At 35.5% G+C, this 14,299-nt stretch overlaps 1 protein-coding gene across 1 annotated transcript in view; it reads left to right on the top strand.

Annotated features, from left to right (window-relative positions):
- LOC137028799 (calsenilin-like) overlaps nucleotides 1–14,299 on the top strand; it is a 40,715-nt gene that overhangs the window by 3,720 nt on the left and 22,696 nt on the right. The window contains exon 2 of the mRNA XM_067398040.1: nucleotides 2,342–2,522. Within this exon, the coding sequence (XP_067254141.1) occupies nucleotides 2,342–2,522 (181 nt within the window). The remainder of the gene's footprint in view (nucleotides 1–2,341; nucleotides 2,523–14,299) is intronic.

Genomic DNA, 14,299 nt, shown 5'->3' on the forward strand with positions numbered 1-14,299 from the left:
GCAGCAGGCGCAATGATATTACGCAGCGCCCGTGAGCCCCTGCTTGCACAAGGAACGTGCCTTGCAACCATGGAGACGTATGTGAGAGACGCTGCGTAATATCATTGCACTGCTGCAGCCATGATACGGCAGCAAAGTTCCTTGATTATTACACCTGAATGAGAGTATAGTTCCTAGCCATATCAGCCTAGAAAATCGCAAATTCTGTCGGTTTTAGTACACGATTTAACTACAGATGAGTCAAGTTTTAAATAGGAAAAATATCAAAACTCTTTGGTCATTTTTAAGCGCAATGCTAACGGTCTAATCAGATTCAATGAACTATGCTAAGCTATGCTAAAAGTGGTACCGCCAGAGATCGGCTGAATGGATTCGAAAACGGTAAAACTCAACTGTTTACCTTTTTAGGGGAGTTGGAAAATGAGCTTATTTTCAAAAAAAGTGGAGTGTTCCTTTAAGATAGTGTCGCTTACAATACACTGATAGCTTTGCTCTTGCGTCTTATCAACTAGTGTTGCATTAGTATCTGCTCAGATAGTGCCGCTCTAGAATATATTTATATAGTGATGCTCTGAAGTTTTGCGTTTCTCTGTTTGCATAGTGACTCTCTAGAATAAACTAGAGCACTAGCTGTTGTTTAGCCAGTGTTTGTTCCAAAGCCTGTTCAGCTTGTGCTGCGCTAGTTTCTACTCTGCTACAACTGCTCTTTAACCTGCTTAGCAAGTCCAACTCCGTTAGTGTCGCTCTAGATCCTGCTCTGCGTAGTGGCGTCAGTCCCGTTGTCATGTTCTCACTCAATGCCCAAATCGGATGATGTATTGAAAGTGCACTCTGGTCAAAATAAAGGTATTCATCTGATTAAAGTTCATGAAGTTGTCGTTAGAAAGGGTTACATATTTGTTGTTGCCTTTCTAAGCAATAATAACCCTTACTAAAATCACTTGTGCTAATCTGTCTCTTGTACCAGTGCAGTGCCACTAATGCAGCTTCTCTGGTGTTCCTGTGGGGATTCAAGAGCTGTTTTTGTGTGGAAGGTGCCATATGTGGTTGTTTGTGACAGGTTGAGCAGTCACAGTGGTCAAGCCAGAGATTAATTGGAGCCTGCTATGCTGACATTGCTTACCATACACGATACACTCAACTGACTCACTACAGTCATGTCAATAATGCAGCAGGTGCCAAGGTCTCTAGGTGACAACATGACAGTCCAGCACAAGTACACACATGCCTACACGACAGCGAGCATTTGTTATCAACCAAATCAGTTAAACACACAAATACTGTTAGGAAGGAAACAATCTGGCATTCTGCAATGAGTTTGCTGGTATGATTATGTAACGCTCACCACTGCCTGTCAGGGCAGATGTGTAGCCAAGCAAATTAGTGCTTGTAGGTATTTACAGTTCTTACAGTAAGTGCTTAAACTGTGTATTTGATTGGTTTTTTTTGTTTTTTTATAGTTCTTTCAGGGAGTAATTCAAATTCTTTCATGGCGATATTTAACACATGCTGGCCATCTAAAATGATGTCCCCCAAGATGCTGGCCCCTGATGTTTTATTGATGCTTTAAAGGAGCTTGAATAATTTAGCAATTCTCTAAATGTTCATAGCACAGCTTACTGTCTTTTCATATGCAAATAAGAAACAAGAAAAAAGTGAGGACTCTCATAGGATTCCTCAAACCATTCAAGACAAACAATAGTTTGGCACACGCATTTCTTAGGCTTGTTTAATATTATTTTTTTTAGAGCTGCTATTCCTTAGACACTTTCCTCACTCTTTTTTTTTTATTATATTTTTAATTATTTTATCTTTATCGCTTTTATCATGTCTCTCTCACCTTACTTATCTTTGTGTTTGTGTTGCGGTTTGTAGACCCTTCTGGGGAGTGTTTTAACATGGTGAGTTATAACAACATCGTTTCCAATTAGATATTAACTAGAGGGGTAAAAGCATTGTCTGACATGCCTACCACAATCTTGAGGTGACAGTAGAAGTTGCAAGAATCTGTGTAAAAATATAAAGGATGTAGATGACATTGTTTTGAGGTGAGAAAGAAAAATTTGGTTTATAATTTGTTATATGATCATGTTAATGGATGTTAAATGATAGAACTGGTATTATCTGAATCATCAGCTTATCCTGTTTAACTTGATGCACAACATCAACAAAAGCTTTTTTTCTATGTTTTAAAAAACTAAAAATAACATTGCTGAGCAGATGTTGAAGGTTTTAACAACAGCACATTCAAAAAGATGGTGTTTTGCTGCACCAACCTTCTTCAAAGGCCTTTAAGATTTGGGCTCTTTTAATGTATTTTTTCATTGTCTTTGTCCTCCAGGCAGATGGACAGAAGGGCGTCGATGGAGGTCTGCTGCCTGACGCCAACGGGCGGGATGGGGACCCCAGTGGGCAGAAGGAGAGCGACGGGAAGTGGCAGAAGCCGCGCATCTCCCGCAAGTCCCTCATGAAATGCTGTCTGGTCAAATGGATCATCGCCAGTGCGACGCCCCAAGGCTCAAGTATGACTCTTAAAAACCCAGAAAATGTTATGAACACTGTGTGATAGCCATTATCCAGATGGAGGAGTGGAGGGAACAAATTACAAAGGAGATGCTTAATATAGTATGCATAACATAATATATGCACCTGTGAACCGTACCCTGCATAGAAGGGGTGGTTTGGGGTACAGTTCACATAAATTCAGGTAAGGTTTACTGAATGCAATCGTACTAAATCATGGAAGTCAACCACTATTGATGACATATGATTCGACAAAAGTTTATCACTTATTTTCCTGACAAGCGTGACTGATGCACTGCGAATATACTGAGAGTATATTCTGGTCACCTTCAGCAGAAATGGACTCCCGCGTTCTTTAGAACATTTGCAGTACATTCGCGGCAGATAGACGCAATTGCTGTTATTTGCTGATGCTATGAAAACAAAACCAAAGGTTTAAAAACCAAAATGCAAAAGTGAGGTGAGCTTCGTTATGCATTTTCCACCTTCTTTTGTGTTGTTGGTGTTGCCATGCAACGGGTTTAAACAACTGCTGCTTTGATGCAAACGCACTGCGGTTCGAACCCTAATAATAGACCCCTTAATCGCTCTAGCTGGAGGCAAAACATAAGGAAGAACTCATAGCAGGCGCACTAAAAGTTTGAGGTTTTGACTTTAAAATGTCGTCCTTCACCGAAATCAAGACAATTGTGGTTGAATGCAATACGGCGTACAGACTGGATGGAGATGATAAAAAAAAAATGCTTGTGTTTGCAGTGCATATCAGGTAAAATAATCTATGCATATGTTCGATGAGGTAAGTGTAGATGTCCGGCCACTCTACCCTCGGCAGCCCCGTCAAGTCTTCATGCCTCTCCCGTGGCCGTATGGCATACGGGTCAGGCAGCCTGCTTCCATCCGCGAGAGTTAATTTACAAAAATAGCTGTCACGGTCCCGCAGAGTCAGTGACTGTACATATTCGGACAGTTCCGAACCTCCTTCTGCAGCCATGTTTAATAAATCCCTCCTAAAATGTGCTAGCTTAAGCTTGTCAACATTGCGTCCAGCGCCTCTTTTTGCCTCCAGCTAAGCCAGCTGTTGCCAAACATGCTAGAAACATAATAATCACTGTAATGATGATCCATCCATAGTTTCTTAAGTATTTACCTATTAAAATACAAACAGCAACTTTTTTTTTTTTTTTGGCCGGGCAGTGTATTAGTTCCAGTATTTGATTGGTCGAGCAGCGTTCCAAAAGCGCTGATATTTTCAGCATCACCACTCCAGTCCTCAGTGTCAAATGATCCTTCAGAAATCATTCTAATATGCTGATTTGCTGCTCAAGAAACATTTTTTATTATCAATGTTGAAAACAGTTGCGCTGCTTATTTTTAGTGGAAACAGTGATGCATTTTTCAGTATTCTTTAATGAATACAAAGTTCAAAGAATAGCGTTTATCTGAAATGGAAGTCTTTTGCAACATTTAACGCATCCTTTCTGAATAAAAAGAAAACAACCTTTGAACGGTAGTATGTACTATATAACCTACAACTGTGTGTGTACTGTGTACTATCTATCAAACATAGTGCTGCTTCTGCTTAAGGCAACAACTCTGCCTCACTAGATACTCAATCTGATGTCATATTTTCCTGTTCTTACAGCATCACTCTCTCCCTCCTCCTATTTTTGCTTTCATCTTCTTTCACTGATCCGCTCCCTTCTTCCCCTCTTTAAAGGATATTCTAATATTATAGTTAATTATCTTTCTCTAATAACTGCAAGATGTTTTAGTGAGTGTTTTATGCAGGGTTTGTGTGGTATTTAATAAGTAACTTGTGTCAGACCGCTAAGGGATGGCGTGAGGGGACAACGTGTCTGAGCTGCAACATCCAGTATAAATAATTGACAGAGCACCTCTGTGTGTGCAGACAGTGAGCAATGTAGCGTGCATGTGTGCCTACATCTGCAGGGCTGAGACCCCAGTTCACTTTAAACCTTCCATCCTATCAGCATTTTTTTAGCAGCTTGAAGTGTCCTCTAGTTTCTGTTTCTATGTTCAGACAAGACTTTGGCCCCTGCTTGGGCTTTTTACAAAAATAAATTCACTCCTCACTACTTTTTATGTCATTTTCTACAATCATTTTGAATGCATGTAAAATAAGCAATTGGTAATGTTAAGATATATAAGTTCATTTGTTGTTGTTGTTTTTTTTAGCGGCTCCCTGGACTAGTAAACTGCTGAATCAAGTGCAGAAATATGATTCCGCTTCACCTATTGGAACAAACCATTTGGGACTCCAGACAGCCTCCAAACTTTGGCTTCGTGCAAGTGAAATGAACTATGATTGTTGAAATCAGGTTTTAAAAGTACCTCCTCGTTACTTAAGCTTCTGAAGAAGAGCATTATAATCATTAAATGTTTTTTTGTTTTTGTTTTGTGAGCCCAGCATTTAGGAAGGACTTACTTCCACTGTTAGTGAATTTAAAGGATTATGGGCTGTGATAAGCTCTACTTCTCATTTAGTATAATCCATGAAAACCAATGAATTAAATAAGCACAATAATTTTCCATTTAAATGTTATGACATGATAATTAAAATAGACTTAATCAAATTAGGAGTTGAACCTAGAGGTTACCCATTTGGGTTTGTTGGGCACAATTTGGGTGGAAACAAATATCACATCATATATATATATTTATATTTATATATATATATATATATTATAAATATATATATTATAAAATATATATATTATAAAATATATATATATATATATATATATATATATATATATATATATATATATATATATATATATATATATATATTTATATTTATATATATATATATATATATCTATAACAAATAACTTGAATACATTTTTTAGGAGGCTCAGTCTCTGCCTTTGATGGACCACCATTAGAAAGAATACTACCTCATTGTATAGGAAAAATAATTGTGTGTATGAAGAATGGCAAACATGAAACTCTGGATCAGGAAAGGGAGAGATGCCAGAGGTGGTAAAAATTCAGAATAGATCAGAGCAAGAAACCAGGACAGAATCCCAAGTAGTCAAAGTCCAGCTGAACTCAGTTTTTTTCCCTCTGTACTTTGTATTGTGAGCCCAACAGATGGCAGTGTGCCTTTGAAGATGGAAAATATGGACAACCTTCACGAATACAATTACCTTAGGCTGTGAGTGTACTGAAATGCCATATAAACTAGTATAACGCCTAATAACTACTGAAAATTGTGAACTTTACGTTATCATGTAAGTGTCATCCCCTAACCTACTATTCAAAAGTTTTGCAGCACAACTGTTTTCAAAATTGATGATAATAATAAATGTTTCTTGAGCAGCAAATCAGTCTTCAGTGTCACATGATCCTTCAGAAATCATTCTAATATGCTGGAGTAATGATGCTGAAAATTCAGCTTTGCATCACAAGAATACATTTTAAAATGTATTAAATTAGAAAACAGTGATATAAACTTGTAATAATATCTCATAATATTACTGCTTTTACTATATTTTTGATCAAATAAATGCAGCTTTGGTGAGACTTCTTTCAAAAACAAACAAAAATTTGTATGTATACAGAATGTGTGTATGTGTATATAGTCTGCAAATATGCAACTTTAGAAATCTGGTCAGCAATATTTTAAATGACAAGTTTACAAGAAGATATTGACTCGTCTGAATGATTCTATTCCAGCCACATTCAGAACTAAATTGGACAGAATCCGTACAGTCATTGAAGCTATTTTTCACCTAGATCTGTCCTTGTTTTCAGACAAATCTCATTTATATTATTTACAGTTTTCTAATAATCCCTCAGCAGAGAGATGTGTAGGTGCACCATTCCCTGATGAAATATACTGACACTTCTTATTGCATTAATAAATCACATTTCCTGAATTCAATATTACTTGAGAACCACTGAGAAATCCTGATGAGAATTATTGGATAATGGTAAAAATTCTCAAGTAATCTGAAAGTTCCTGTTGAGAAGGTTTTCCTTATTAACAAATGTCCATTTCTGGATTATACAAGGCATATTAATATGCATATATGAGACTTCATTTTCAGGCTGCATAAATAATTGCAGGCAAAACATTTCACCAGGTTCCCCCATCAAAACAAAACTAAGAACTCAAGAAATCCCCATGTTTGATATATCATTCTAATAGACTATAATGCTGTTTCAGCAACAAGGCCATTAAATTAAGAGCTGCGCTGAGTTTTAATCACTTATATGGAGACACTCCCCTGAGATAAAATTCACCCTCATGCATACTATAATGCATCGCCTATGAAAAACATGCATAGCAGTTTCCAAATTACATAAAATAAATCTTTTATGGCTGCATGCTATGTTATACACTACCGTTAAACATTTGGGGTTAGTACATATATAATATAATATAATATAATACAATACAATACAATACAATACAATACAATACAATACAATACAATACAATACAATACAATACAATACAATACAATACAATACAATACAATACAATACAATACAATACAATACAATACAATACAATACAATACAATACAATACAATACAATACAATACAATACAATACAATACAATACAATACAATACAATACAATAAATTTATTTATTTATTTATATTTATTTTTTTCTTTTAAGCATTAAAAGCATTAAGAATTTTTAAATTGGTCAAAAGTGACAAAGACTTTTACATTGTTACTAAATTTCTATTTCAAATGCTCAAACATTTTATTCATCAAATAATCCTCTAAAAATCTATCACAGTTTCCTCCAAAATATTAAGCAACACAACAATGATAAATGTTTCTTGAGCATCAAATCAGCATATCAGAATGATTTCTGAAGGATAATGTGAAACTGAAGACTGGAGTAATGATGCTGGAAATTCAGCTTTGACATCACAGGAATAAATTACATTTTAAAATGTATTCAAATATAAATGATTTTTAATTGTAATATTTCACAATATTACTGTTATTACTGTATTTATTAATTTATAAATGAATGCAGCTTTGTCCATGAGAGACTTTTTTTTTGAACAGTAGTGTAGATTTAGGGCCAGATTTACTAACGGCTTGGAGAGTATTTAAATGAATCATGCAAGGTGATTTACTAAGATTTGTGGTAGTCAATTTACTGGTATTTGCACATTATTTAATGCCCAAAAAAGCATGTCTTAACCCATTTTGCGCTTGACATGCTGTGATAATAGCACATCAGAGAATCAGACATCATCTGAACATATTGTTTGCCAAGCCACAACGTTTGATGTTAATTTAATTTGACTTGGTACAGGGTTCCAGCGGGTTTTAATATGGTCTTAATAAGGTCTTAAGTCTTAATTTGACCTTCCACAATTGAAGGCCTTAAAAATGTCTTAAATTGGAGCAGAAATTCTTAAATTCAACATCATGGCATTAAATTAGGATTTCGAAGTGGAAAACATGGACGGAATTGCAGAATCCATTCCTAAAAATGGAATTTACTGTATAACGCGGAATGAATTTGTCAAATTTTGGATGAATAAATCAAAAGAAGGTCAGTACATTTAAAGGGTTAGTTCAACCAAAAATGAAAATTCTGTCGTCATTTACTCACCCTCATGTCATTCCAAACTTGTAAGACTTTCGTTCATCATAATAACTAATAATGAACTGCTCTTATACAACATTTAGTAATATTTGTTAATATAACGTTAATTTCAACATTTACTAATACTGTACATTAGTAATATCTTGTTAACATTAGTTAATGCACTGTGAACTAACATGAACAAACAATGAACAGCTGTATTTTCATTAACATTAACGAAGAAATACAGTAACAAATGTATTGCTCATGGTTAGTTAATACATTAACTAATGAACCTTATTGTAAAGTGTTACCAGATTAGTTCACCCAAAAATGAAATTTCTGTCATTACTCACCCTCGTGTCGTTCCAAACCCATAAGACTTTTGTTCATCTTCGGAACACAAATGAAGATCTTTTTGATGAAATCTGAGAGCTTTCTGTCTCTCCATAGACGGCAACACAATTGAAAATTTCACACTTCTAAAAGTTCATAAAAATATCCTGAAAACTAATCCATATGAATTGAGTGGTTGAGTCCAAATTTTCTGAAGAGACTTGATTGCTTTTTATTATGAACAGATTTAATTTATGCTTTTACTCACAAATAAACATTGATCAGTGAACATAAACAGAAGTTCAACCCAACCTTTGGATAATATTAGCTTCATAAAATTGAGTTTAAGCCACTAGAGTCACATGGAGTACTTTAATTATGTCTTTTTCCTACCTTTCTGGACCTTGGAGTGGTAGTTGTGTTGGATAACACAACTACAGAAAGAGACAGAAACCTTTCAGACTTCATCAAAAAGATCTTAATTTGCATTCTGAAGATGAACAAAGGTCTTATGATTATGGAATGACACAAGGGTAATTAATGACAGATTTTTTTTTTTTTTTTTTTCGTGAGAATTAGCTTAAGCTAAAAGCTCTATAATCAACTCTAAAGCACTCTTCTTCTTCTTCTTGTTCTTCTTGTTGTTCTTCTTGTTGTTCTTCTTGTTTTTCTTCTTGTTTTTCTTCTTGTTTTTCTTCTTGTTCTTCTTGTTCTTCTTCTTGTTCTTCTTCTTGTTCTTCTTCTTGTTCTTCTTCACCACTGTAGTCTTTGTCTGTCTCATCTCGGCTTGGGGTTTAACACCCTCTCTTCACCCCTGTGTACCCTCTTCTTAACCTTTGTGGTTGGTTACAAAGCATTGCATTCAGAAGTTTTACTCTCTCATTCAAACAAAGGCAAATACACTCATATCATTTTAAATTTTACGTGTACCTTCAAAGCAATATTCGGACATCTTTATACTCCAACATGTGGCATTAACTTAAAAGCAATATTTCTTTGAAACAGGAAAATAGAAATATTAATATCCAAAACACTCCCTGGACATACATATTGAAGTGTTATGTTCCCTTCAATATACTCCTTATATTTTCTTTAATTAGTCTTAAAAAGGTCTTAAATTTACCATCATAAAACCTGCAGAAACCCTGTTGGAAGATTGTGCTGGTTATAATAGAAATGAGCTGGTTGCAACTTTATTCTTTAATTTGCATATTGTCAGTATATCACCCGCAGAACTTTACACTCCCATCTGCACTTTTATGGGATTGCGGCCTCGCACTAATTTACCCTGTTTAGTATGAAGTCTGAAAGTCTGTTTAGCCTGCATTTAGTGCCACACAATTTCTAATTTCCTTCCTGTCCTATGTCAGTCCTTGTTCTTATCTTGCATAAATGTAAAAAATTCTTCTGTTTTTTAATTTCATGCAGACAGAGATTTTAGAGGGAGATAAGAGAGTTTTAAAGTTAGTTTCTGGCAGGCTCCAAAGGCCATGTCCTCTCTTCATGTATTGATTTCCCCCATCTCACTGATGCCTGTGCCCGGTTTAAACTCATGCATTAATAAGTGCAAACTCATCAGCAATCATCTTTGCCCTCCTGCACTCAGAATTATGATGGGGAAAGTTTTTCATGCTATCAGTGATTGGAATATATTCCTTTTAACCCCTTCAAACCTGAATTATGTTCCACTGAGCAAAAAAACTAAACAAAATATCCACTTGATATTTGCTTTTCTTTAATGTATAAATGAGTCTAAAAAAAAGATTTGTGCAAAATAAAAATTCATTTCCACTACAATGGACATCAGGGCTGAAGCAACAAAATATGCGCAAGAGTTCAAACATAATATGTGAACTATAGCATTGAAGATTTTGAAAATAACACATACTGTAATAAAGAGCAATGTAATAAGAATGTAGAGAAAATGATGAATTCTCAAACGTATTTTATGTTGTTTGCAGTGGGTGAATATGTGTGTATATGTCCGTGTTTTGTGGGAGTGTTTGTGTGTACTTGCTGGTTTTGATAAATATATTATTGTGTGTGTGTGTGTGGGTGTGTGTTGCTGTGCATGCACTCATTTCACATTCGCCATTTCTGTTTTCACTAAAACTAATGAAAAACTGAATGACAGTTTATGATCACATTGAAAACCTAAAAGATAAAAAAAAATATGAATTATTAATTTTATTAAGACTTAATGTCCATTGTCATGGACATTAAACTTCAAATCCTGTGTTCTTCAGCTCTGAAAGATCTTCAAATTAACTCTGAATATTGTCACCTGATACTGTTAAGATTATAATCGGTGCAAGTTGATGACCCACCATGAACATAAATCTGCATATAAAACATGAAAAAGGAGATCTTCCTCTTGTCTAGTTGGTTAGCCATGCCTGACATCTGTGATTCCTGAAGCTCAATTATATTAAGCTATTGGTCATAATTCATTGTGATTGGTAGATCAGGGACCAATCAGTGACCAGGCAGTACTTGTATTATAAAAACATGAAATTTTACTGGTTTAAACCAAAATCCATGTGATGTCCATTCCAATGGACGTAGAGTCTGTAGCATTTCTGATTCTGATGCACTGTTCTCATATTAGTAAAAACTACGGCTTACATGATATGCTGATTAATCAATCAAAAAAATCAATATTTTCTGGGGGAAAAAACTCAATTTATCATTCAAAAACATTAAATAATTGTTGCAGATGTGTAAAATAATAAATGGAATTAAATGACAAAATAGTGGTTTTAAAGATCAATGTATTGTTTCCCCATATCATTCAATCAAAATATATTGCTGGCTTACAGTGCATCTCACAATCGAGTCCATAGACTTCAGCATCTCGCGTATGAATATCGCATTTTTAAGATGCTGTGTCAAATTTAAAATATTCAGTGTTCACTTTGCTCCTCAGTTTGAATGGGCACAAAGCTTCTGGTTTCATGCTTGGGCAGCTGATGATGAAAGAGAGCTGCAAATGCTACAGAAAGGCACAGTCAAGATTTTCACATAATTTTTAAACACAGAAGAGCCATAAAATAGTCATAATGCCCTTCTGAGTGAACACTTAAGAGCATGTTGAGTGAAGTAGACTGAGGCAGTAATGTCATGATTCATTATATGGATGTTTTAATAGACGTCGTACGGTAGATGCTGAGGATAGACATTATTAGACAAGTTTGATTTTAGATGGACTAGCCAGTCCACCCATGATGAATGTGGCGTACAAAGTGGCATATCAAATGACTGCATTTTAGTCCATCTGTTTACTTTTATTTATTTACTTACCATACTTTTAATTATTTATTTATTTACCTAAATCTTACTATATTTGTAATTATGTTTTATTTAAGGTCTCCACTTTAGACAAACCTTTACTACTTCAACATAACTAGCAAACATTATTATATGGTGCTTTGGAAAACTTGATTTTGAATGGTCATTCACGGCATTCTGTTTCTGTGGTCAGGTATTCTTGTGTAATATCCACTAAACTCTGTTTCTCACTAAATAGCCTTAGGCAACCAATTTTGCATTATATCTGTACTAGCATCATGCATCTCGTATTACTGTGTGGTCTCTATCTTCTCACATACTAAAATAAGTCAATATTTCATTTTATTTATTTATTTATTTATTTGGCAAGTAGCCATGTAATAAGTGGGATAATGTACAGTCATCCTGTCATTATCACAAAACAAACCTCCTTTTATACCCCAAAGACACAACACCTCTCTTGTATGTCCAGGTATATTGTGATTTGAATTCTGTATTTTGTGTCATCTAAGTAAATGAATGCTTCACCAGTTCAACTGCTTCTAAACATACTCAAATTATGGCTGGCTCATCATTGTGCATTATTGCTAGAGAGATGGAGAGAGAAGAGGGAGTGTCTGTGTCTTGAGTTCAGACTCTTTCAGTATCCATACGGAATATAATGTCTGAGGAGGACCATGACACAATAGTCCGTGGAGACCAAAGCCACAGGAGATATCCGCCGTACAGTTGATGTTGTTGTTGTGGAGGAATTTCTAACACCGTGACTTTAATCTGCTTTTATTTTAAAAGGACATTATTTGAAAGGATCCGTAGTGCAGGCTTTACTGTACAGTTTACATTTGTGGTTTGTTTACAGCGTAATGCATCAGTGATTACCTGCTAGTCTACAGGAATTCAGAATTGTTCCGGGAATGGAGTCTTTAAGGACTTGTTGCTGCAAAGTAGTTTTAAAGAAACATTGATCAAACAAGATGAGTTGCTTTTTTTCTAAAATCATTCAATTGGAATCTAGCATGACCTCTTGACCTCTGTAAATTTCCTTAAAGTAATCGCATAGCTACTCGCAGTTAGCACTCGTTGCAATGGTTATTCAGGGCATGGAGCTGTTTGCAGTTGCTGTAGTGCTTCTTATGTTTATAATGGTACTCAAACAGTTCGGTATCATGGAGCCACTGCTGGACGGTAAGAACCACCGTGTGGTTTTGATGTTGGCCCTAGTTCACTGTAAAATTGTAATGTGTAGTTGGAGCTGTTTATACCTGACCAGACTATTTAATATGAATTGCACTGGTGTAACAAGTGTCTAAGTTTTTTGTTTGTTTGTTTTTTTTTTTATGATTTGATGTTTTATAAAAGAAGTATCTTTTTCTCACCAAAGCTGCATTTATTTGATCAAAAGTACAGTAAAAGGAGTACTATTGTGAAATGTTATTACAGCTTTTCTATTATAATATATTTCAAGATGTAATTTTCTTCAGAAATCATTGTAATATGCCCAATGTTGAAAACAATTGTCCCGTTTAATATTTTTGTGGAAACCGCAACGTATTCTTAATGAAATGAAAGTTAGTCGGTTTTACCGGTGTTCGGCACCCGACTTAGACAACAGACACCTCAATTAAAAACTGAACGTGTCTTAATGCAGTGTAAGCTGACCAAGAGTTGAAGCGCAGATTAGTAACAGTAGTCAGATTTAATTTAGCCTATCACGAGAGCGAGGAGCTGACTGACAAGACAATGGCGGAAGATTTGGATTCAAATCAAAATGTAAAAGCGCCTATTTAAGCTAGTTTGTCATTGTACTGTTTTGTTGTTGTTTTTCATTAAGAAGAATAATGAACCCACCACTGAAGTAATTGATGCAACTGAATTGGCGTTAATTCAAAAGTGAAAGTAAAATGCGCACGGCTGCACGGGCATTCGTACCCGTGAGTGTTTTCAATTAATTCCTATGGAAGTTGAGCACCATTATGAATTGAAAATGCTTGCTCTGCTCTGCATCGTTATATATGCCCATGCAGCTGTGCGCTCTTTAATTACCATTTTGGCCGCAATCTGGAGCCTTGTTCAAGCGGAACTCGGTAAGATTTGCGAAGCTCCCCCTACAGGTTCCTTCAGTGAATCACACTGTCGTAAATGCTCCAAGCACAGCTTTGGACTACAACAAATACAACGCTCACCAGCGCAGTAGTTTTGCAAATACAGTACAAGAAATATTGATGGAGGTGGGTAATTTTCAAAATTGTCTTATAGAGTCATAATAAATACATTGTTTTTGAAATACCGCAAAGCATTTTGTCACGAGGTGAACGTGAACATGAGGCGAGATTGTGTCGGGTCAGCGAAGCTCAACTTGCAAGTGCTGTTTTCTGGCGTAGGCGTGCCAGAGGGGGTTAGTGCTCGCCTCAAACAGACCACTACAAGTCAATTAACCATCGTAAGGACTTAAACTGTTTATGAAGGTAAAAAAAAGTTACTTTGTTCTGCTTTAAGCTGTTTATGACTTTACTCAGATAAATGAAAACGGGTTAATGCATGTATATGACTACATGCTTTGTCGGCT

The sequence above is a fragment of the Chanodichthys erythropterus genome, chromosome 10, assembly GCF_024489055.1.
Source record: "Chanodichthys erythropterus isolate Z2021 chromosome 10, ASM2448905v1, whole genome shotgun sequence".
In the NCBI taxonomy this organism is placed as follows: Eukaryota; Metazoa; Chordata; class Actinopteri; order Cypriniformes; family Xenocyprididae; genus Chanodichthys; species Chanodichthys erythropterus.